The 23,006-nt window shown below is 48.4% G+C and overlaps 1 protein-coding gene across 1 annotated transcript in view; it reads right to left on the reverse strand.

Annotated features, from left to right (window-relative positions):
• The window catches only part of syne2b (spectrin repeat containing, nuclear envelope 2b), an 80,242-nt gene that overhangs the window by 30,558 nt on the left and 26,678 nt on the right, over positions 1–23,006 (reverse strand). Inside the window, 30 exon segments of the mRNA XM_089005287.1 lie at positions 58–213; positions 830–3,874; positions 3,960–4,142; positions 4,216–4,348; positions 5,491–5,618; positions 5,694–6,041; positions 6,099–6,263; positions 6,354–6,452; positions 8,147–8,363; positions 8,452–8,630; positions 8,710–9,054; positions 9,160–9,477; positions 12,146–12,262; positions 12,354–12,581; positions 13,550–13,849; positions 13,952–14,092; positions 14,094–14,333; positions 15,032–15,232; positions 15,317–15,418; positions 15,487–15,654; positions 15,734–15,892; positions 15,972–16,122; positions 16,195–16,350; positions 16,427–17,022; positions 17,101–17,391; positions 17,466–17,586; positions 17,663–17,760; positions 17,878–17,956; positions 22,472–22,656; positions 22,747–22,878. Of these exon segments, the coding sequence (XP_088861413.1) occupies positions 58–213; positions 830–3,874; positions 3,960–4,142; positions 4,216–4,348; positions 5,491–5,618; positions 5,694–6,041; positions 6,099–6,263; positions 6,354–6,452; positions 8,147–8,363; positions 8,452–8,630; positions 8,710–9,054; positions 9,160–9,477; positions 12,146–12,262; positions 12,354–12,581; positions 13,550–13,849; positions 13,952–14,092; positions 14,094–14,333; positions 15,032–15,232; positions 15,317–15,418; positions 15,487–15,654; positions 15,734–15,892; positions 15,972–16,122; positions 16,195–16,350; positions 16,427–17,022; positions 17,101–17,391; positions 17,466–17,586; positions 17,663–17,760; positions 17,878–17,956; positions 22,472–22,656; positions 22,747–22,878 (8,781 nt within the window).

Raw genomic sequence — 23,006 nt, forward strand, 5'->3', positions numbered from 1 at the left:
AAGGTGGCGCCAGTTCATTTTGAGAAGTAATCCACTTGCGTGCATTTGAAGTCTCACCTCAGCCTCCTTCATCTGTTGCCTCATGGGAGCTAGCTGGAGCTCGGCCCAGCCATTTTTACAGTGAAGAAGGATTGACGCAAGGCTGCGCAGGAGATCATCCGGGTCGCTGCTTGGGGAGCTCATCAGCTCTGCTAGACAATCCTCGCAGGAGTCCTGCAGCAAGACGGGTTTGATACCGTCAAGAAACAACATCTGGTCTCGTTTCAGTCAATAAAATCAGCGATGAGAAGGTTTCTTCAGCCGTCATCTGTACTTCTTTCAAGGTGTCGGCCGTTTCGCTTCTTATCCAAGAGGCTTTGTCAGCGAACTACATTTTTTGCTGGTAGTTTTGGCCCTACTGTCCAGACGTGGCGGTGCCAGACTCTGCGATGATTGGTCCCAGCTCTCAGGTTGGAGGGGAGCTGAGGACTATTCCCTGAGGCTACACTGATTACTTCTATTGTCCTGACTGATTACTGCTATTGCCCTACTTGATTATGGGGTCTACGACTGGCCTGATTGCCCCATTTGCTCTGGTATCACCTCATCAGCATAACTAAGCCTATGTTGCCTAAGAAGCCTGTTGTACGAACGATCCAAATAGAACATTAGGGGAGTAAAAGAAGCTATTTTTATAAAACAGCAAAACCCTTCACTAAATGGATAAGAACTTGGATAAGAAGCGAAACGCCCGACACCTTGAAAGAAGTACAGATGATGGCTGAAGAAACCTCCTCGTGGATGTACCACTCCTGTCCAACTGAGAGCTTATCAATAAAAGCATGTGTACCTCATCACAGAAGACATCTGTGTCTGCGACTGCCCGAAGTTCATCGAAGATGTCTGTCAATGGTGACCTTGCTTTGCGGTTTCCAATGGGGCTTACCGTGGCGCTAGTGTGGCAAGCATCTTGTGATTCGATCCGAACCAGCTTTTCGCTTTCCTTCTGTACAGGTGCAGAACTTGTCCGATTGTCGGCTTTTTCTTTTGTTGCACCGTTTTTCTGGTCTTCTGTTTGGGCCAAAGTGGACGCATGAGGGTCCGGCTGTGGGGGAGTTTCGGCAAGTCTATCCGGAGGTTGCTGGTGCGGCATTTGGATTGAAGACATCTGGGGTGGAATGTCATCCTGGTTGAGTGTTATCTCAATCTGGACAGGCGATTCCGGGCTCGGTTCCTCCTCTTGGCTTTCTCCATAATCAACAAGACTTGTATGCGTGGGGTGGGTCAAAAGTGGGACTTTTGGTCTCTGGAGGCGTGGCGCCTTCTCATTGGAGTTGCACCCCTTTGGGTCTTTTTCGGTTAGGGTTGTCTGAACTGGATTCAAAGCAACGCCGGCGTCAGGTTGACTCTGCACCTGGGTTCTCTCTGAGCTTGCATCTTGTTTCTCGACTGGTGACTCCTTCCCTGCGGCTTTCTCGCTCTTCTTCGTTCCTGTTTTGAGTTGCTTTTCCTCCTCGACACATCCTCTTATCTCAACTTGAAGATGCGCATCAGGGCCCATGTGAATTGTAACGGGAGTATCTTGAAGCGGACCGGTAGACACGGAAGCTCCATGCTCCTCTGTGACGGTCAGTCTTTCCTGGTTGATTTCCAAGGCCGTCACACTCTGGCCGGTGGTTTCCTGGTCAGATAATTCAATTTCTATCAATTCTGTTGCATCTGTCCCAAGTCTTGCAAAAACCATTGGAGGCTCCCCTTGGCCAAAGTCTTTGTGTTGGGTGGGGCTTACAGCGGGAAACGTTTCATCCGTGACTTCATTCTGCCTATCCAAGGCATCCATGGCTGCGCTCTCACGGGCTCCCTCTAAAAGCACCGATCTGTTTCCTAAACCTACGCGGTCACCATCACCTGCAACCTTGAGCGGGACGATGTGGTTTTTGGCATCGGTGGGTTTTCCGCTTGTGGATTCCAACAATCCCAAAGCGAGAACAGTTTCCGTCTGTGTCACTGTTTGCCCAGCTAAGCTTTTGGCTGTCGCGCTCTGTGATTTCGCAAGAGGTTCACATATCCATGAGCTGCATTCCTCAACGGGAGCTCTGGGTTCTTCTGTACTTCTTTGATCTTCTGCTTTCTGGGGTTCGGGAGAGGACTTTGAAGTCTTTGAATTTCTCTTGGGCGGCGATAGCGTTCTATCCCAAACAGCAGCGGTAGGGTTTGGCCCACTTTCGGGGCCAGGCTCCTCACCCATGGGAGCAGAAACGGAGGGTATGTGGTGCTTTTTGGACGTTCTCCGGGTGGGCGGTTTTGGAGGTTCTGGCAAAGTCATCTCACTGTTTGCAGTCGCTGCTACTTCTTGAGCTTCTTCGGCAAATCCCACAATGGAGGCGGGGAGTTGATCGGGTTGCCCTTTTCTTGGCCCCTTTTTCACGATTCCCGAGTCGGCCGTTGCAGTTTTTGACTTTCTTTTGGGGGGCTGCGGAGTCGGTGGGGCACTTTGGTCACCACACTCCAACGACTCTTGCTCGGACACTGCGGCCTCTTGCAAATGAAGAGTCATCGCCTTTGATTTTCTTTTGGGTGGTGAGAGCTCACCGTCCGCCGCAATTTTCGGCGTACTTGGCATGCCAACGTGTAGCGCTGAAGATGTTTTGCAAACGGGGATCTCTGAGAGCAAATCAGGATCTTTCATAGCAGATTCTGTCATGTCTGTCAGGAATCGATCAGCGGCGGAAGCCTCCACACATTGGCCGTCAGCTTGAGGTTCTTCCTGGACAGGTTCCACACGAGAGTCTTTATTTAGCACCACAAGAGGCTTGTCTTTTTCTGGCACTTTGGGAGAAAACCCCAGACTTTTTGACTTTCTCGCCGGTGGTGAGGTCTCTCCTCCCTCCACTGGAGCAACAAGCTCTCCCACGCTAACTTGTGCAGCTGGAAATGCTGCCCCGCTTTCCAACTCTAGCTTATCTCTCTGTGATCGTAAAGCTCTCACAGAAGACTCGATAAGTCCATTGACGAATTCAGCGACAACTGCAGTTTCCGCACTCTCAGAGTCTCGTGTGGCGTGGTCACAAACGCTTTGCTCTTTGTCCTCTTGACACTTCTCTTGGTTGGCTTCCAGAGCAGGGCCTTCTTTGTCCTCTTGACACTTCTCTTGGTTGGCTTCCAGAGCAGGGCCTTCTTTGTCCTCTTGACATTTCTCTTGGTTGGCTTCCAGAGCAGGACCTTCTTTTGCCACCGTGGGCTCCCCTTCATTTTCAGATCTTCTTGTGGCTGGTGAGAGATTCCCTTGGTCCACTATAACAATTTTGGAGCTGCCAGTGGCAACTTGTCGCTGGTGTTGCTCTGACTGGACATCTCTCATCGATGAGTGAAGATTTTCAATGAGAAATTCATGGTGGGTGGAAGCTCTCGAACTTCTGGAATCTTCCTTTGCGTCATGACAAAGACTGCGCTCTGTGTCATGGTGAGATTTTCCCCACATGGGGGCCGGACTCGATTCCTCTTGGGTTAAAATGGGCTGTTCACTTTTCGACAGCGGTGGAGAGAATTTGACAGTCTTTGCCTTTCTGGCGGACGGTGACGTCGTTGTTGCTTCCTTCAGAAGTCCAACTTTGGAGATTTCTGCTGAGAAAGTTTCTCTGGTTTCTTTATCTGGTTTAAAGTCAACATCTCTTCTGGGAGACTCAATATTGTCCTCGACAAAGTCGGCAACTTTGGCAGTCCCGGGGTGCAGATCTGTTGTCCACGTGTCCACTGGAGAAATGTTTGTCCAGACAGCGGGCATTTCCTCCGCTAAAGGTTTCTTTTTCCGTGATGGTACAACCAAAAGCGGCTTCGCCTCCTCAAGTTGAAGATCACCAACATCAGGGCTTGCTTCGCTCTTTTCACCAAGTTCCTGTTTGAGGAAAACGGTCAGGATTTCGGAAATAGCGCTCATCATCTCTTTGAATAATTTCAAAAGGCGTTTCACATCCGGTTACCTTGATGATCTGAGTTAGAGACGTTTGATGTGTCCCTGCTTCACTAAGAGTCTCTGAGACGTCTCGTGTAAGTTGGTCAAGCAGGTCCCGCTTCAGGCACTCGCTCAAAAACTCCTGCTGGTGCTGCTGCTGAAAGGCCTCCTGAAGAACAGCCTGCAACTTTTCACCTTCATCCGCTGCCTCCTAACAAACATCGGATGTGAGGTGACAGTAACCAAACGCACTGAGAAGGAGACATCAGTAAAAGGATGCAAACCTGCAGGGCCACACCGGAACCTTCCCGTGGCCTCCTTTGGTTCCACTCCTTCAGGGCTTGCAGGGAATGGCTGAGACAGCGAGCGGTGTTGGCCGAAACGCTTTGGCGATGCTGCCTCAGTTTGGACTGCAGACTGACGGAACGAGCAGAATGTCCCGGGCGTGGATTACGATGGCGACATCTTTTGTATCAAAGTCAAACTTCCTCTTTGTGCGTGAACTGTGACCTACGCATTTGACTGATGACAGCCAACATGCAAACTTGGGAGTGGCAGAGGGCTTGCTCAAGGCCACGGGGAAGCCCTTTGGCCTGGCGTCCCCCTACGCTGCGCCATAAGAACACCTAGTAGAGGTGACCACTACGTGTTGGAAACCCCATCCAGCAAGATCGGGTCCCAGAAACAATCTGCCGATATGTATATTGACAGTGTCTGAAACAACGTCTGCCCGGACGCCCGGGGCGTGCAACTTTTACATCGGGCGTACAACTTAGAGAACGTCTCCGCCCGGGTGGCCGACAACTTTTTCAAGAAAAAACAAAAAACGAAACATTTTTATTCACATCAAACGTTTGCTTTATTCCAATTTCCATACTTGCATACTCGGCAGCCAATCAGAAGCCTGCATCGACGAGTTTCAGACACTGATATTGACCACGTGGAAGCCAGAAATACGATTGGGTCTCCTGCTGTGCTGCGTTTTGTCAAAGGGATCCTCTGGATTGTGAGACGACACATCTCCAGGAGCTATCCTTAATAATAATAATAATAATAAATAATAATAATAATACATTTGATTTCTAAGCGCCTTTCAAAACTCTCAAGGTCACTTTACAGTCACAGGATAAGTTTTTTTCTGTGGGTGAGCAGTGGCAGCCACACGCGCCAGCATTCACTCAACCCAGAATTAACTCAAATAGATAGCAAACTAGCAAATAGATAGCGAATAGATAGCTAATACCTAGCGAATAGAATCTATTCGCTAGGTATTAGCTATCTATTCAATAGCTAGCTAATACCTAGCGAATAGATAGCTAACACCTAGCAAATAGATAGCTAATATCTCGTCATTTACTGCCAGATGTGCAAAAATATGTCCACTCCAGTGCCAGGGTTTTTGTCATTTTCACTGAAATTCACAGAACCTTGAGTTTTAGGACTACATAAACATTCAATGAAACCTTAGACTTCAACATCAGCCTCGCGACTGGAAGGCTTCAGCGTGTCGCCCGACATGCAGAATGAGTGCACAGCGTCTCACTCGGCGTCCGCCGTACCTGTCGAGTTGATGGAGCAGCGACTCGCCGGCGAGCTTTATGTCGCTGGGAAGCTCGCTGGCAGCAGCCACGTCCTGGCAAAGTGCATCAATATGGACGCCAAGCTCCTTCATTGACTCCTCCCAATTCTGCGCGAAGAGAATAGCCACATGACGTCGGTTGAGGTCAGCAAAGGGTGGCGGGAGAAGGACGGCGAGAGCGACCTGCAGGCTGTTCCAGTGCCGGCGCAGCTGACGGACGTCGCCGTGCGGCTGGACGTGGCCCAGCGCCTGATCCAACGCGCTCAGCTCCCGCAGCAGTGCGGCGGCTCTCTCTCGCAGCTCCTCGGTCCTCTGGGCCGCTCGGCGGTCCAGATCCCGCAGGCGGCCCTCGCAGGCCGTCAGGCGCTCAGTCACGTCCCGTTCTGAGGTGGCGCAGAGCTCGTGAAGGTGGCTGACCGCCAGCGTCAGTGCATCGGAACCTCCTGGGGTGCAGAGGCCAAGCAGATGGTCTCCGGCCACGTCCAGGTCCTTCATCTCCCTGTGCTCCCGCTGCGCAGTCTGGAGCAGGGCCTGAAAAGTGTGGACGGTCGGCAAAACGGCGTCGTCGGCCTCAGTCCGCGCGCCCACCTTGTGCGTGTTGATGGCGCCGTGAAGCTCCGTCCTGTCATCCGGAGGAGCTCGCAGGCTTTTCACTTGCTCTCTCAACCAATCCTGCGCCGCTTCGTGCTGTTCCAGCAGCTGCGCGACTTGCCTCTCGGCCGCCATGCCTCGCTCGAGCCTCGTCACGGCCTCCTGAACACACGCGCGGAGTTAGGCTTCCTGATCCAGACGCGGCGTTTGACTTTGGAACGCGAGCAAACGTCACCTTGTCTCGGCACTCACCGTTAAGTGTGTCAGGACAACTGCGATGGATTCTTCCAAGCCGTCACACGGGGAGTGGGCCCAGTCGGGGTCCTGGGTGGTGGCAAATACCTCTAAAGCCTGAACCACGGGAAACAGGAGGAACGTTTGCAACAGAAGGGCTGAGACAAGTGAGGGGTGGGTTTACCCTTTGTTGTCAAAGCCCCCCACGCTCATCCACCTTCCAAGTTAGCGACAACAAAAACAAAAACAGAAGTTCTACCATGACAGAGGAACACGGAACCTACCTGAACTACACACCGGTACAACTTGTCCGGAGATTACATTTGTTTAAAGTAAAGAATTAAATTAAAGGACAACCGAGGCCTCCGGACAGGTGGTGTCCATCATTTGTAAAATGTCTTCAAATGACTTCTACTGAGCGTATTTGACAAAGATTCCACCGCATATTTAAGCTATATTTTACGTTTTAAGACTCGCGCTGAATATTCAGGAAGTCTTGTTTTTCAGTTGGTGACGAGTTCTCACGTCACGTCATGTCACTGAAGGAACGCCCCTGACCGAGAAAGGACACAGTGTCAATGCATTTTGCGGTACTTTGCTTGGTCTGAAAACGTCGTGTTGATGGCGAAATTAGAAGGAAAACACATAAATAACGCGATGGTCAATCCTTGTATGTTGCACCAGCAATTTGATATTCGCTGACAAAAATTCCCAGCTGACAAATCAGTCGGTTTCCACGGAGCTTTGTCGCCATCCTCTGCCTCTTTTTGGTGCTACACCCCCCCCCCCCCCGATACCTCAAAATGACACGGAATGAATTCTTTAATCGATTGCAAACATGTATGCTTTCCTCTTCAGAACTATTTGAATCATATTCATAACTGGATGTGTAACAAGAAAGCATCTTTTCCGAATCTGAAACCATTGTTTTGATTCTCGAGCAAGGTAATACGTCTTGGTGTGACACCACAAACAAGGGGGCGGGACCTTCAGAAACTGGCCACTTCCGGTTTCAAATTGAAATACTTTTTAGACACTTTAAGTCATTTTGATTGGTGTTCGGCATTTGATTAAAAATATCATCCTGCATGTTTTGGGTATTTTGGATGCTCTAAAACGTGTTTCTGATGTCAGTCTGATGTCAGTTAACATGCTTTTCAGGATCGTTGGACACCGTAAATGGTATTGTAGGTGTTCATGTGAATATTTTTTTTGTTTGTTTTTATGTGCCCTTTTCGTTTTTTTTTTTTTTTTTTTTACTTGATGTTACTTCTGGGTTGAACGCTAGCGCGTGTGGCTGCCGCTGCTCACCCGCAGAAAAAATATCCTGTGACTGTAAAGTGTCCTTGAGAGTTTTGAAAGGCGCTTAGAATTTAAATGTATTACTATTACTATTATTACTATTATTATTGCAATTATTATTATTACTATTCTTTTCCTTATTATTATTACTATTACTACTATTATCATTATTACTGTTATTATTACTATTCTTCTTATTATTATTACTATTACTATTACTGTTATTATTATTATTATTATTATTATTATTGTTATAATATTATAATATTATAATAATTAATATTATTAATAATAATTATTATGATAATAATTATTATACTATAATAACAATATCAACAATTATTATTATTATTATTATTATTATGACTACTATTATTATTATTATTACTATCATTACTATTACTCTTCTTCTTCTTCTTCTTTATTTTTATTTTTTTATGGTGATGATGATGATCTTGCAGTTGACAGGAAGGACGCTTGAAAAAGATTTTTCTGAATTGAGGTACTACCTGCACGCGTAGGTGAGAGAGAAGGTCTCGTGCAGCCGCGGCCTGGTCCAGCAGCCTGCGGGCTTGTTCCACCGCCTGACTGCGCTCCCCCAGGCCAGGCCAAGGGAAGACGTGCGGCAGGTCGGACGTCTGCGTCTGAAGCGCCGCCACACGAGCCTCGGCCTTTCCTCGCTGCTCGCGACAGGATACCAGAAGGTCTTCTGCAGTCTGCAGTTGCCTAGTGGACGCCGGAGGGACGTAGACTTCCTGACTGCCGTTTGCCCTCTTGAACTTCTTCCATCATCAATGGATGATTTTTTTGGTACCTGCGTCTGTTTTCTGCCTCCTCCAGCACAGCCCTCCAGCGCTCCATCAGGTTTTGGAGTTTGGTCTGCACTTGCAGTCTGCTCTCGTCTTCCAAGTCCTTTTGTTGGCAGAGGCTCTGCACTCGTCTCTGCAGATCCGTCACTCGACTCTCTCCGCTAGATTTGCAGCTCAGGATCATCTGAAGACACAACATCATTTGTCAGAATGCGGCGTGTTCTCCAATTGCGGGGAGGTATCTTCCTATTTGCCCCGCTCACATGTGCCGTGTTCAGCTTGTCCTCCGTCCGGGCGTGGCGGCCTCCGCCGTCCGTCCCAATGCTGTCCAGTTCGGCTCGCAACCCGTCCAGCCAGGCTTGGGCGTCCGCCGCCTGGCTGAAGAAGGCGAGGAGCTCCCTGGAAAGCGAGTAGGCCACCTCGGCTTTGTTCAGCAAGTTGTCTGCGTCGCGCAACAGCGCCTCCCACAGCTCCTCCGAGGCTTTGAGCGCTTCTCCCCAGTCTGGCTTGCCGCCGTCCTCCACGCTGCCACAATGGCAGAGGTCCTGAATCTGTCTTCGCAGTTCGGCCAGCTTGCCGTCGCCTTCCGGTTTGGAACTCAGGACGGCCTGATGCAGAAGGATCACGGAGAGGGCTCAACGTCTGTTGCGTCAACGTATCGAAAGCGCCAGCTGCCATTCACTCACTTCAAGGCTAATGCATTCATTGCTAACCTGTGCTGTTTTGATGGCGACTTCAGGATCCTTGTAAACATGGAGGGAATTGAGATTCGCTCGCTTGTCTTCTAGCCAGTTTAGGAGCAGTTGTGTGGACTCTTTGTGCTCCTTCAACTGATGCTTCCGAGCCATTTGCTTTTCTGCCGAGTCTCTGGCCGCTTTAGCGCACCGCATGATTGCCTTCCACTGGTCCTCGGCGTCCTGAGCAGACTTGTGAAGCTCCAGTTCGTGGGGCTCCTGAGCGCACACGCCGCGGCAGCGTCTCGTCAGCTCCTGGACTTTCTCGTCTCCATCGCGCTCGCCGTTGACAATCGTCTGACGGGAGATGATGACCAATGAGAAACTTGGAAAATATGGGCAGGGGCTGGCTACTACCGCTTTGCAAAACATGAAAGGTGGGATATTGTTGACAAATGCCCAACTAATACAAAAGTGGCTTTTCACTTATTTCTCTATCGCAAACTACAGTGACACCTCGGTTGACGAACCCCTCGGCTTATGAACTTTTCGGTTTATGAACATTAAATTTGGCGACCTCTCACTCCCTTACACCCTCATTCGTGAACAAGACACCCAGAAACTCCTCCACTTGAGGAAAAACCTCCTCCCCGACCCGGAGAGGGCACTCCACCCTTTTCCGACTGAGAACCATTGTCTCAGATTTGGAGGTGCTGATTCTCATCCCAGCCGCTTCACATTCGGCTGCAAAACGCTCAAGAGAGAGTTGGAGAGCTCCACTTGAAGGCCCCAACAGTACCACATCATCTGCAAAAAGCAGAGATGCTATACTGAGGCCACCAAAACGGAAACCTTCAACGCTACGGCTGCGCCTAGAAATCCTGTCCATAAAAGTCATGAACAGAATCGGTGACAAAGGGCAGCCTTGGCGGAGCCCAACCCTCACGGGAAACGATGGAACGACTTATTGCCGGCAATGCGAATCAGACTCTGACATCGGTCGTATAGGGACCGAAAGGCCCGTATCAGGCGTTCCTGTGCCCCATACTCCCGAAGCACCCTCCACAGAACTCTACGAGGGACACGGTCAAACGCTTTCTCCAAGTCCACAAAGCACATGTAGAGTGGTTGCCCGAATTTCCATGCAACCTCGAGGACGGGCCGCGGCCGGGACCAAAACCACACTATTCCTCCTCAATCTGAGGCTCGACTTTCCGACGGACGCGCCCCTCTAGAATACCTGAATAGACCTTTCCAGGAAGACTGAGGAGTGTGATCCCTCTGTAGTTGGAACACACCCTCCGGTCCCCCTTTTCAAAAAGGGGGACCACCACCCCGGTCTGCCAATCCAGAGGCACTCTCCCCGATGACCACGCAATGTTTTTTTCTGTGCCGCGTCTGCTGTGATGCGGACTTTGTACCGATCTGTCGTGGTGAAGAAGGAGCCGAGCAAAAAAGCAAAGCTCTCAATCTACCGGTCGATCTACGTCCCAACCCTCATCTATGGTCACAAGCTATGGGTTGCGTCCGAAAGAACGAGATCCCGGATGCAAGCGGCCGAAATGAGCTTTCTCCGTCGGGTGTCCGGGCTCTCCCTTAGAGATAAGGTGAGAAGCTCGGTCATCCGGGAGAGGCTCAAAGTCGAGCCGCTTCTCCTCCACATCGAGAGGAGCCTGATGAGATGGCTCGGGCATCTGATTAGGATGCCCCCAGGACGCCTCCTTGGTGAGGTGTTCCGAGCATGCCCCACTGGCAGGAGACCATGGGGACGACCCAGGACACGCTGGAGAGACTATATCTCCCAGCTGGCCTGGAAACACCTCGGGATCCGCCAGGACGAGCTAGAAGAAGTGGCTGGGGAGAGGGAAGTCTGGGTTTCCCTACTGAAGCTGCTGCTCCCGCAACCCAACCCCGGGTAACCGGCAGAAGATGGATGGATGGATGGATGGATGGATGGATGGATGGATGGATGGATGGATGGATGGATGGATGGAACGTTAAATTTATAAAAATTTTACATTGGCATACAAGCTATTTTCCGGGATACACAACGAGTGCCACAATGAGTGATGTGTCGTTCGCAAACGAGCCCGTTCTCCTAACAAGGAAATGGCAGCTGACTTGTTTTTGTCCTCTATTCCCCGCCCCCAGTCTTCGGTTAAAGCCACGTGATTGCTCAAGAACGCATCAGTGAAGGGGGTTGGTGAGTTAAACATTAAAGACACAGGCCAATGACAGCGAGAGAGTGAGAAAATGGATAGAAAACAGTGAAATTTTGACTTGTTTCAACTTTGATAGTTCAAAGCCAGAGTGTAGACTGCAAGGTTAAAATATCCCATCAATCAGGCTCCACAAATAAACCGCACAAGCCATCTGTACACTTGACGGAAAAAGCTATCAACCCAGCTAAACAGAACAATTGATGAGGAACTAGGTAAAATGATGGCAGAGAAAGCACCTATAAGGGATCATTTCTCAAGATGGTGAAAGAAGAAGGCTACGTTCCTCATCAAATGTTTCATGCTGATGAAAGCGGCCACTCCATTCCATCAAGCCATCAACCACCATCACAAAGGTCAACAAAAGGTCAACTTGATTATACAGTACAGTTTATTTCTTTAATTTTAATACCATAGCACATTTATTATACATAAAATAAGGTCGATTTTGTGTAGTTTTCAGGCTTACAAAATTAGAAAGTAGAAAATTATGTTTTATGGGGACCTAGGAACGGATTAGTCTCATTTTAATGGTCTTTGTTTTTAGTCTCATTTCCTATGGGAAATTATTTTTTGGGTGATACACACTTTTTGCCTTACACACTCTGTCTGGGAACCAATTAAGTTTGTAAAACAAGGTATCACTGTAATTGTATTCATGAACCGAGGTTGGGTGGGACAATGCAAACACCGGGCCTGGTTTGGCAAAATCCAGGCCAGAGGCAGCCCACCAATACAAAACCGAGTGTGTCGCATTCACACGCAATACATGAACACATTTGCCGTCTGGATCTCACTGCGCTTACCTGAGCAGCGTGCAGTCGCTCTTGCGCCGTGGCGAGACTGCCGAGTGAGTCCAGCTGTTGTTGAAGGTCTGAGAGCCAGCGGCCCGTTTCCCGCTGGAGGCTTTGGAATTCTCTCAGCTGAAAAGCACAAGAGGCACATCCACAAGTGGCGGCGCGTGATGAGCGACCCCATCTCGCCCAGACGTCAATGTTGGCGTGAGCTCATCACCTCAAAGTCCCTGGACTCCATCTCTTGGCTCATTTCGGTTGCAGCCTCCTGGTCCAGCCGTGTTGCCACCTGGAGAACTTTGCTCCACTGTTCCTCTGCGTCTTTGACCACTTGTTGGACTTGACATTTTTGATCCTCCGCCACATCCTGGCGGTCAAATAGGGTCTGGCCCCGCCTCCTCAAGTTGTTGACCTGACAGTCGCCGTCAGGTCTGGACCGCAGTATGTCCTGGAGAAGAGCAGCTGAATGGCTCATGTAGAAAAGAGGCTTCGGTCCACGTTCAAAAGCATTCATCCATTTCCTCGATCACTTTGGCTCACTCGGGAGCAGGCGTCCGATCCTGCCGGGGGTCGGCGGGACAGGAGGCCGGTCCGCGCCAACAGCATTCCCACCACATTCAGCCCCGCACAAAGCCGATACTTCATGTCAAAGTTGATGATTGACAGCAACGTAAAATACAGAGCTCACAGTCCCGTGGGAAAACTCAGTAGAAGAGGTCTATGAGCGCAAGAAGCTGCGCTACACAGAACTCGCAGTGGATGCGCAACAGCGAGGATGGAAAGCCAAGGTCTAGCCCATTGAAGTTGGATGCAGAGGGTTTATGGCTTCGTCCATCATCAGACTGCTAAAAGACCAAGACCTGGGTATCCATGGACAGGCTCTGCGGCACACAGATCAGTCTCCGAAGCGGCAGAAAGAAGCAGCCAGTGGATCTGGATGAAGAGGAAGGACCCTTGTTGGGCTCATAGATCAGCAACCCCAACCCCACCAGCTTCTCAACATCTGATTGGGCATGGGACACAAGCGCTGGCGTGATCAACCTGTCGCTGGCCACCATCGATGAGGGTGTCTAGTGACGAAAGGCCGAAACACCCAATGATTCTTTGGCGCACTACTGACGATGCGTCCCAAATTCACAAGCTTCCCATCCCTGAGGCACAGCTTCCACACCACTCTCAATAATCAAGGCTAAACTCATGTGAGGACCATCCACTGGCACAAACGCACAGAACATCATGTCCAGTGTTTCATGATTCCAATATTTGCTGTCAAACTGGATCCACCAGAGGTTGGTGGATGTCTCCGTTGCGCAGTGTCCCGGCGGCTTCATCGGTCACCGAGCGTCCGACACGGCAACTCTCGTGATTTACCTGGAAGAAAAATCTACTAGCAGAATAGCAAGGACGACAACCGACCTGCGCAAGACGTCGTCTGTGGTCAGGAGGCGAGTGGACGGCAGCAGATTGCAGCTGGCGCTCTCGTTCTCGCAGCCAAGAGTGCACGTTTTGACTCTGAGCCCGAAAGTCATCGGCGAGGCTTCGCATTTGAGCCTCTTTGCAGGTCTGCAGGAGCGACTCCCACTGTTGCTCCGTGTCTTCCAGCAGGCGGGCCACCTGAAGGTTCCTGCTCTCGTCTTGCTTCTCCCGCAGATGTTCGGCGCCGCTCTTGAGGTCCGCAATTTGACGCTCGCCCTCGTGTTGACGAGAAAAAAAAGCCTGCGATTGAAAAAGGTGACATCATTCCTTGCGTCTGGCGCTGGGCATTTTCCAGGTGCTGAATTTCCTGGCGCATAACGTGAGAGGTGTCGGTGTAGGCACCTGTGTAACTCGCAGTCTTTCCTGGAGAGGCATGTGGGCCCTGAGCGAGAGCAAGTCGCGTCTTTGCTCTCCGATCCAGGTCTGAGTGGTCCGGACTTGGCTTCGGAGGACCTCGGCCTCCCTCTCGGCCGAGGCTTCACTTTGCGCCACCGGTCACATTTGCCCAGCGCTCCTCTGTGCCTCCTATCACAGGCTGGACCTCCTTCTTCTCTCTCCTGAGACGGAGCGTTTCTTTGGTGTGAGCGACAGCATCCGTCAGGCTCCTGCAATCCACGGAGAGTTCCTCCAATACCTGTGGACCGGCCACGCTCGAGACCAGAGCAATCTCCTTCAGTGCCAACTCGGCCTGCTCCTCCTGGGCCTCCAGGTCGTCCCACAAATCCTGGAGCAAAGCAATACATAGCACGCATTAGTCATGTGTCATTCGCGAACGAGCCGGTTCTTAGAGCCGGATTTCTGAAGTGAACGAAATGCGAGCAGACTTTTTTCCCCTATATTCCCCGTCCCCAGTCTTCAGTTAAAGCCGCACGTGATTGGTCAAGATACGTGGTAGGAAGGGAGAATTACAGGCGGGAAGGGAGAATTACAGACATACGCAGCAGTGAGGAGAATAAGGAGTGGTTAGGAAAACAGAAGCACACTGTAAGGAGCACATGAAACAGGAAATGGCTTTCTGATTCTGATTCTGAAAAGACTTTCTCAAAGAATCATACCAGAATCATATATGACAAAGAATGTGCTGCAGTAAAAGAACAGGTCAAAAAAGCCATAGCTGTTTGTTTTACAACTGACTGCTGGACACCAAAATCCAATAAAAATTGCGCTCTCCGCCAACACAAGCCCAAGCAGGAAATGAACAGCTTAAAAGCGAGAATACACATTTAGTTTTATCTGCTCATTTGGTCTGAAAAAGTCAGAACTCCGCAGATCGGCGGAAAATTCTCATCCCTGGGCAGGGTTTTTTCCTTTGCGGACCTGGATTTGGCAGTGTTTTTGGTGGCAACGACCGCAATGGATGCACATGAGCGCATGAAGAAGCGTGACGATTTTGGATCAACGCGTCGTGGTTGCTCTGTGTACCTGCAACCGGCTCTCCACCTTTGGTGCCGAGGCTTTGACCTTACTGAGCGAGCACTGAATGTTCTCAACAGCTCCCAGGCATGCCTCAATCTTTTGAGCCAGATGTTTTTTCACCACCATCAGCTCTTCAAAGACATCGGTGCAGTCAGCAAAGAGCTCCTTCACCTGCTCCATCCTCTTCCTCAACTGTGTTTCCATCACCTGGACAGCCCGCAGGAGAGAAGGTTAGTCCGCTACTCTGCACTTTCAACTGTAGGCAATTATTTTCAAGGCGCTTGGACTCACTTGCAGCTCCAGGGGAGCCTCTGGACTCTGAAGCATTTCCTGGATCTCCACAGACTTCTTGTGGAAATGGTCTATGTTTTTCTCATAGACCTGGATCTCATCCTAAACATTGAAGTCACTCACATAAGTTTCATCTTTCCCACAACTGGAATGTCATGGATCTGTGTCACCTTCATGGCGCTGACTTGCTGTTGGCTGTGGAAGGGGTGGCTCGCCGCAAACAAGGCCAGTTTAGAGGCCGCCCAGCCATCAATTTCTCCGGCCAACGTCAATTCCTTGTCCCACAGCTCCGAGCCCACCTGAAGGTTGTCCAAGTATGCGTCTATTTTCTCCGTCACCTGCGTGGAAACAAATTCCCAGGGTGAAAACTTTATGCACAAGTGGTAGTCAAAGGGGACCGTGAAAGTGGACTCTCACATCCAGCCAGGTATCCATCAATGTGTCGGCTTCTGCTTCAAACGCTGCCTCCCTGCAGTTAGGAAACTGCTTTAGGTGAGAGTGAAGCTGCCTGCAAACTGCCCTCATCTCATCCATCTGCCCACGGAGGCCGCTCACTTCTGCTTTACTGTCCTCGACCTGAACCAGCGCATTCAAGAGAACGAGACGCAAGTGAACTCAAACGGGTGCCCTCGTCCCATCCGAGCTGCCGGCTCACCTTGGTTTTCATCCTGTGAAGGTTGTCTTTGCCCATATATGAGGCCTGCTCACTGATGGTCTGCTCAGCTCTCAGCACGGTGCTGCTCAGATGACTGCGACAGCTCTGAAACTTCTTCAGTAGTTCAATCAGGATGCTGCACTGCTGCTTCCTGTCAGAGCCCATTGACATGAGGTGCCATAGACAAAAAACTGCATCGAGCAAGAACAAGAAGTGAACATACATGTCAGTCAAAGACGATACAGTCTGGTTGTACTCTGCCTCCACGTCCTCCAGGAGCTTTAGACCTTCTCCGTGACACTCGGCAAGTTCCTTGAGGCTTTGGATCTCAGAGTTCCGAAATTGTAGCTGGCCCTCCAAGTCTGACAGAGTCCGAAGCCTAAGGCAAGATGTGACATGTATGAAATCAAGTCCCCGTGGGCTGTTCTGTGCTGCTACAAACACTCGAGGCCCACCTGTGTTGTAGGGCCGGCATGGTGGCCTCGTTCAGGCCTCGCGACTCTATGGTGTCCTGGAGTTTTCTCAGTTCCCCCAACAGGGTCCTCTTCCTCAAGCCCAAAGATTGAGTCTGAGTTTCTTTCTTGAGGCTCTGCTGTGGGCCCACCAACCCAGCGTCAGCCTCTTCCAGTTTGTTCAGCAAGATAGTGACCATGTCCAGGCAGGAGGCAGGAGACAAATCTCTGGTGACCGTCAGCCGGGCCCCCTGCAGAAGGAGATCCAACTGCGGCGCCTTGTCTTTCAGACTGGCCACACTTTGCTTGATCAGTGCCAATTTGGTCAAACGGGCTTGCCGAATCGCCGAATCGCCGCAAGGGGGACCTTGCACTGCGGCGATGTCCTCCTCCACAGCGCGAAGGGACATGAGAAAACGATCCAAAGCGCGAGCAGCCGCCTCACTTTTGCTAACTTGTTGGCGGAGCTGGTGCAGGCTGCTTCTGTGCCCTTCCACCTCTCGGCAAAGAGGGAGGCAGTCTCTGGGATGCAGGTCGCCGGAATCGGTCTCCAGGCAGGTCAACTGATCCAGTTCGCTCCGGATGTTTTCATCCAGTTCCTGAGGGAGGATTATGTTGACGTTAGAATCTGCGAGCGAGTGACGAGATTCTTCACGTCACTTCGGCGGACGTTGGACCTGAATATCTTTCAGAATGTTGGTGTTGGCCAGTGTAAAAGCCGTGATGTCTTTGGGTTGTCTCAGATAACGATCCAGGCGGTCAGTGAAGTCCACCATGTGGTTTTCAGTGGAGTCAATCTGCCTGAGGGCGGCACCCAGTGAACTACCTCTCCTCTGAAGGGATGACTGCTGGGTCAGCCACTGGTTCAGAAGATCTGATTTCTCCAGCTCCATACCAGCGTTTCCACTCAGTTGGGAGCACTGGTTTATAAACTCGAGCCACAGTGACTCTGTGTCCTGCCTCAGGGACTAAGAGAAGGCGGCAGAGGTGTTCATCATTGGCTTATTTAAATTGGGCATATCCTCAATGCAACCAACGGTACCTGTATTTCCTGGAGTCGTGTATGAAGATCCTTGAGAGTCACAGAGTCAATGGGAACATCTCTGATGCTCTGTTCAATTTTGGAGAATTGGACTTGCAGAGACTTCTTGTAATGTTCATATCTGAAAACAAAAACATGAGAGCTAAGTGCAAATAAATGAATCCAAAGCATCGTATCAGCATCATTGCTCTGCTTACTTCTCCAAAGCCTCCTTCCTGTTGCCATCTTCATCAACAAATGAGTGACCTTCAAACATTTGTTCCTCATTTGATGTCTTGAGGTTTGTTTGTGGAACCTACAAACCATATGCATGGATGCTTACAGTATGTTGAAGGAAAATGTAAAAAATGAATGGAGATGTGGGAATTCAGTTTGCTCGCCCGACCAGGTGTGGTATCAATAACTGTGATACCTCAGTTGGATTCTGTCCTTTGCAAAGAGCCGCATTTCCGATGGGCGGTGTTTGTTCCGCATTGAAAACATCGGGAACCCTGTGAAACACCCAAAAAAGACATTTTAAAAGTCAGGACAGGTAACATCCGAGTTACGACCGGGTTCCGTTCCGACAAAAATGTTGTAAGTCAAACGGTCGTAAGTCGAAAGGATTGTATACGATGTGAATCTGTTGTTTTTAAGATTGAATACTATTATATACCAAACTATTTACAGTTCATTTATAAAAGTTAGAACTTTTAGTGCCGTTTTTATCATTTTTTATTTCATCTTATCAATTTTTATGACTGTCTAACTGTACCTGTTATGTATACAAAACTGTTTACTGTACAGTTCATTTATAAATGTTCTACTTCCCCTGCTCTCCCTGCTAACTCAGGCGGACGCCGAAGGAAAAAAGAAGTGTACAGTACTACAGGAAACGGTATCTGCACTGCATAACTACTGTATTGAGTGTAGTCACGCAGTAGATTGCAGTGCGACTGTGTGACATGCTGGCTGGCCAAAATTGTAGTAAGAAAGGTCTGGCGGCGTGGTCGTAAGTACCGGTGGGTGTAACTCGCGCCGGTCGTAACTCGCGCCGGTCGTAACTCGGATGTTACCTGTATTGTGTGCAGATTTTCTGAGGACGGAGTGACCCCATGATATCAAGTCAAGTCTCATTGACAGTATTTCTATCGCCCTTAGTCACCAAAAAAGTGCCAAGGGGCTTCACATGCCCACACTTGACAAATATTGATGAATGACATGGCATGGCCTGATCTTTGGTCTCGGGGAGAAATGAAAAAAAATTCTCCCCAAATAGAAGAATAAGAATAATCCATTTCATTTCTAAGCGCCTTTAAAAACTCCCAAGGTCACTTTACAGTCAGAGGATGAAATTTTTCTGTGGGTAAGCAGCGGCAGCCACACGCGCCAGCGTTCACTCAACCCGGAAGTAACTCAAATAGATAGCAAGCTAGCTAGCTAATAGACAGCTAATAGCTAGATAGATAGCAAATAGCTAATAGCTAGATAAATAGATAGCTAAAAAACTCAAATAGATAGAAGATAGCTAGCTAGCTAATAGACAGCTAATAGCTGGATAGCTGATAGATAGATAGATAGATAGATAGATAGATAGATAGATAGATAGATAGATAGATAGATAGATAGATAGATAGATAGATAGATAGATAGATAGATAGATAGATAGATAGATAGATAGATAGATAGGAGCGAGCGACTCGGTGTAGGCGCTTCTTCACAAAGATCTTGTCCAGATCAGATGGTGAAAATCAAGTCCACATCGATCATGGCAGACTCCAGACAGTGAGATCCAATTGGGTCTTCCTCCTTGCAGAGGAGGAGGTGGAAAACTCCCACAGCCTCTTCAGCCTGCTGCCATCGGGCAGGAGACTGCGGAGTCTCCGAGCCAAGACCAGCAGGCTCAAGGACACTTTCTGCCACCAGGCAGTCAGGAGACTCAACTCCCTCCCAGCCCTGCCCCCTCCCTGCCCCTGCCCACTGCCACACTCACCCAACTCTGACTACATGCTCCACGCTGTATTATCATCCTGAATGCTATTTTTTTCACGTCAACCTTTTTTTTTGTTTTTGCATTACTACACTACCTCACTTTACATACGGCACTACCTCACTTTACATACGACACTGCCTCACTTTACCAATGTCACTACATCACTTTACATACGACACGACCTCACTTTACATACGACACTACCTCACTTTACATACGACACTGCCTCACTTTACCAATGTCACTACATCACTTTACATACGACACTACCTCACTTTACATACGACACTACCTCACTTTACATACGACACTACCTCACTTTACATACGACACTACCTCACTTTACATACGACACTGCCTCACTTTACCAATGTCACTACATCACTTTACATACGACACTACCTCACTTTACATAGGACACTACCTCACTTTACATACGACACTGCCTCACTTTACCAATGTCACTACATCACTTTACATACGACACTACCTCACTTTACATCCGACACTACCTCACTTTACATATGACACTACCTCACTTTACATACGACACTACCTCACTTTACATACGACACTACCTCACTTTACATACGACACTACCTCACTTTACAGACGACGCTACCTCACTTTACATACGACACTACCTCACTTTACATACGACACTACCTCACTTTAAATATGACACTACCTCACTTTATATATGACACTACCTCGCTTTATATACGACACTACCTCACTTTACATATGGCACTACCTCACTTTACATATGACACTACCTCACTTTACATACAACACTACCTCACTTTACATACGACACTACCTCACTTTACATACGACACTACCTCACTTTAAATATGACACTACCTCACTTTATATATGACACTACCTCGCTTTATATACGACACTACCTCACTTTACATATGGCACTACCTCACTTTACATATGACACTACCTCACTTTACATACAACACTACCTCACTTTACATACGACACTACCTCACTTTACATACGACACTGCCTCACTTTACCAATGTCACTACATCACTTTACATACGACACTACCTCACTTTACATACGACACTACCTCACTTTACATACGACACTACCTCACTTTACATACGACACTACCTCACTTTACATACGACACTGCCTCACTTTACCAATGTCACTACATCACTTTACATACGACACGACCTCACTTTACATACGACACTACCTCACTTTACATACGACACTGCCTCACTTTACCAATGTCACTACATCACTTTACATACGACACTACCTCACTTTACATACGACACTACCTCACTTTACATACGACACTACCTCACTTTACATACGACACTACCTCACTTTACATACGACACTGCCTCACTTTACCAATGTCACTACATCACTTTACATACGACACTACCTCACTTTACATAGGACACTACCTCACTTTACATACGACACTGCCTCACTTTACCAATGTCACTACATCACTTTACATACGACACTACCTCACTTTACATCCGACACTACCTCACTTTACATATGACACTACCTCACTTTACATACGACACTACCTCACTTTACATACGACACTACCTCACTTTACATACGACACTACCTCACTTTACAGACGACGCTACCTCACTTTACATACGACACTACCTCACTTTACATACGACACTACCTCACTTTAAATATGACACTACCTCACTTTATATATGACACTACCTCGCTTTATATACGACACTACCTCACTTTACATATGGCACTACCTCACTTTACATATGACACTACCTCACTTTACATACAACACTACCTCACTTTACATACGACACTACCTCACTTTACATACGACACTACCTCACTTTAAATATGACACTACCTCACTTTATATATGACACTACCTCGCTTTATATACGACACTACCTCACTTTACATATGGCACTACCTCACTTTACATATGACACTACCTCACTTTACATACAACACTACCTCACTTTACATACGACACTACCTCACTTTACATACGACACTGCCTCACTTTACCAATGTCACTACATCACTTTACATACGACACTACCTCACTTTACATACGACACTACCTCACTTTACATACGACACTACCTCACTTTACATACGACACTACCTCACTTTACATACGACACTGCCTCACTTTACCAATGTCACTACATCACTTTACATACGACACTACCTCACTTTACATAGGACACTACCTCACTTTACATACGACACTGCCTCACTTTACCAATGTCACTACATCACTTTACATACGACACTACCTCACTTTACATACGTCACTACCTCACTTTACAGACGACGCTACCTCACTTTACATACGACACTACCTCACTTTACATACGACACTACCTCACTTTACATACGTCACTACCTCACTTTACAGACGACGCTACCTCACTTTACATACGACACTACCTCACTTTACATACGACACTACCTCACTTTAAATATGACACTACCTCACTTTATATATGACACTACCTCGCTTTATATACGACACTACCTCACTTTACATATGGCACTACCTCACTTTACATATGACACTACCTCACTTTACATACAACACTACCTCACTTTACATACGGCACAACCTCACTTTACATACGGATTGACCTCACTTTACATACGGCACGACCTCACTTTACATACGACACGAGCTCACTTTACGTACAGCACAACCTCACTTTACATACGGCACGACCTCACTTTACATACAGCACGACCTCACTTTACATACGACACTACCTCACTTTACATTCACAAATGGCATGTATTGTCTGTTGTTAATTGTCTGTCTTTTTTGCCACGTTCTAAGTGCCTTGCACACTAGGTCAGAGAGAACAGTCATTTCATCTCATGAAATGTGAATTTTTCCACTGTGAGACTAATAAAGGCATATCCAATCCAATCCAATCTGTGCTGTATGTCATGCATATTAGCATATTTGACAATAAAGCTGACTTTGACTTTGAAGAACAAATGGAGATGCGTCACCGCTCACCTTGCATCATGTAGCGGTGCTTCTTGGTCTCCACTAATGAGGCCCTGAATGGCAGCCAGATGACTGTCACTCTCCCTCAGTTGGGTGTGGGCCAGGCAGTGAGCATCCTCTGGACTCAGCATGTCACAAAGCTCTTTTAAAGCCTCGACTGCTTGGGCCAAGTTGCCCTCCGGTGAGAAGCAAGCCTGGCAGACATTGATAGAGGACTAAACACATCTCAGGTCTTTTCAGGGTTTGCTTCAAATCAGTTCAACAAAATGAAAAAAAAATACTACCTTCCACTGAGACGTGACAGACTGTGTAAACAACTCCATGTCTCCAAGCTGCGGAGGTGTACAGAAGGTCTCCAGGCCTTTGGCTGCTCTCAGGAATTTCTGCAGCAACTCTGGATCCAGAGTCAACAAGGTCTACACAGGAGTCAGAGTCTTTGGTCATTTAAGATCTCATTCCAGGTTCCATTTTTGTCGGCATAGCGTGTCTACCCCAAACAAACATCACCGCTAACGAAATAACACACACTCACATGTACACACAC

Source organism: Hippocampus bargibanti, linkage group LG09 (assembly GCF_051943395.1).
Source record: "Hippocampus bargibanti isolate YZ-2025 linkage group LG09, ASM5194339v1, whole genome shotgun sequence".
In the NCBI taxonomy this organism is placed as follows: Eukaryota; Metazoa; Chordata; class Actinopteri; order Syngnathiformes; family Syngnathidae; genus Hippocampus; species Hippocampus bargibanti.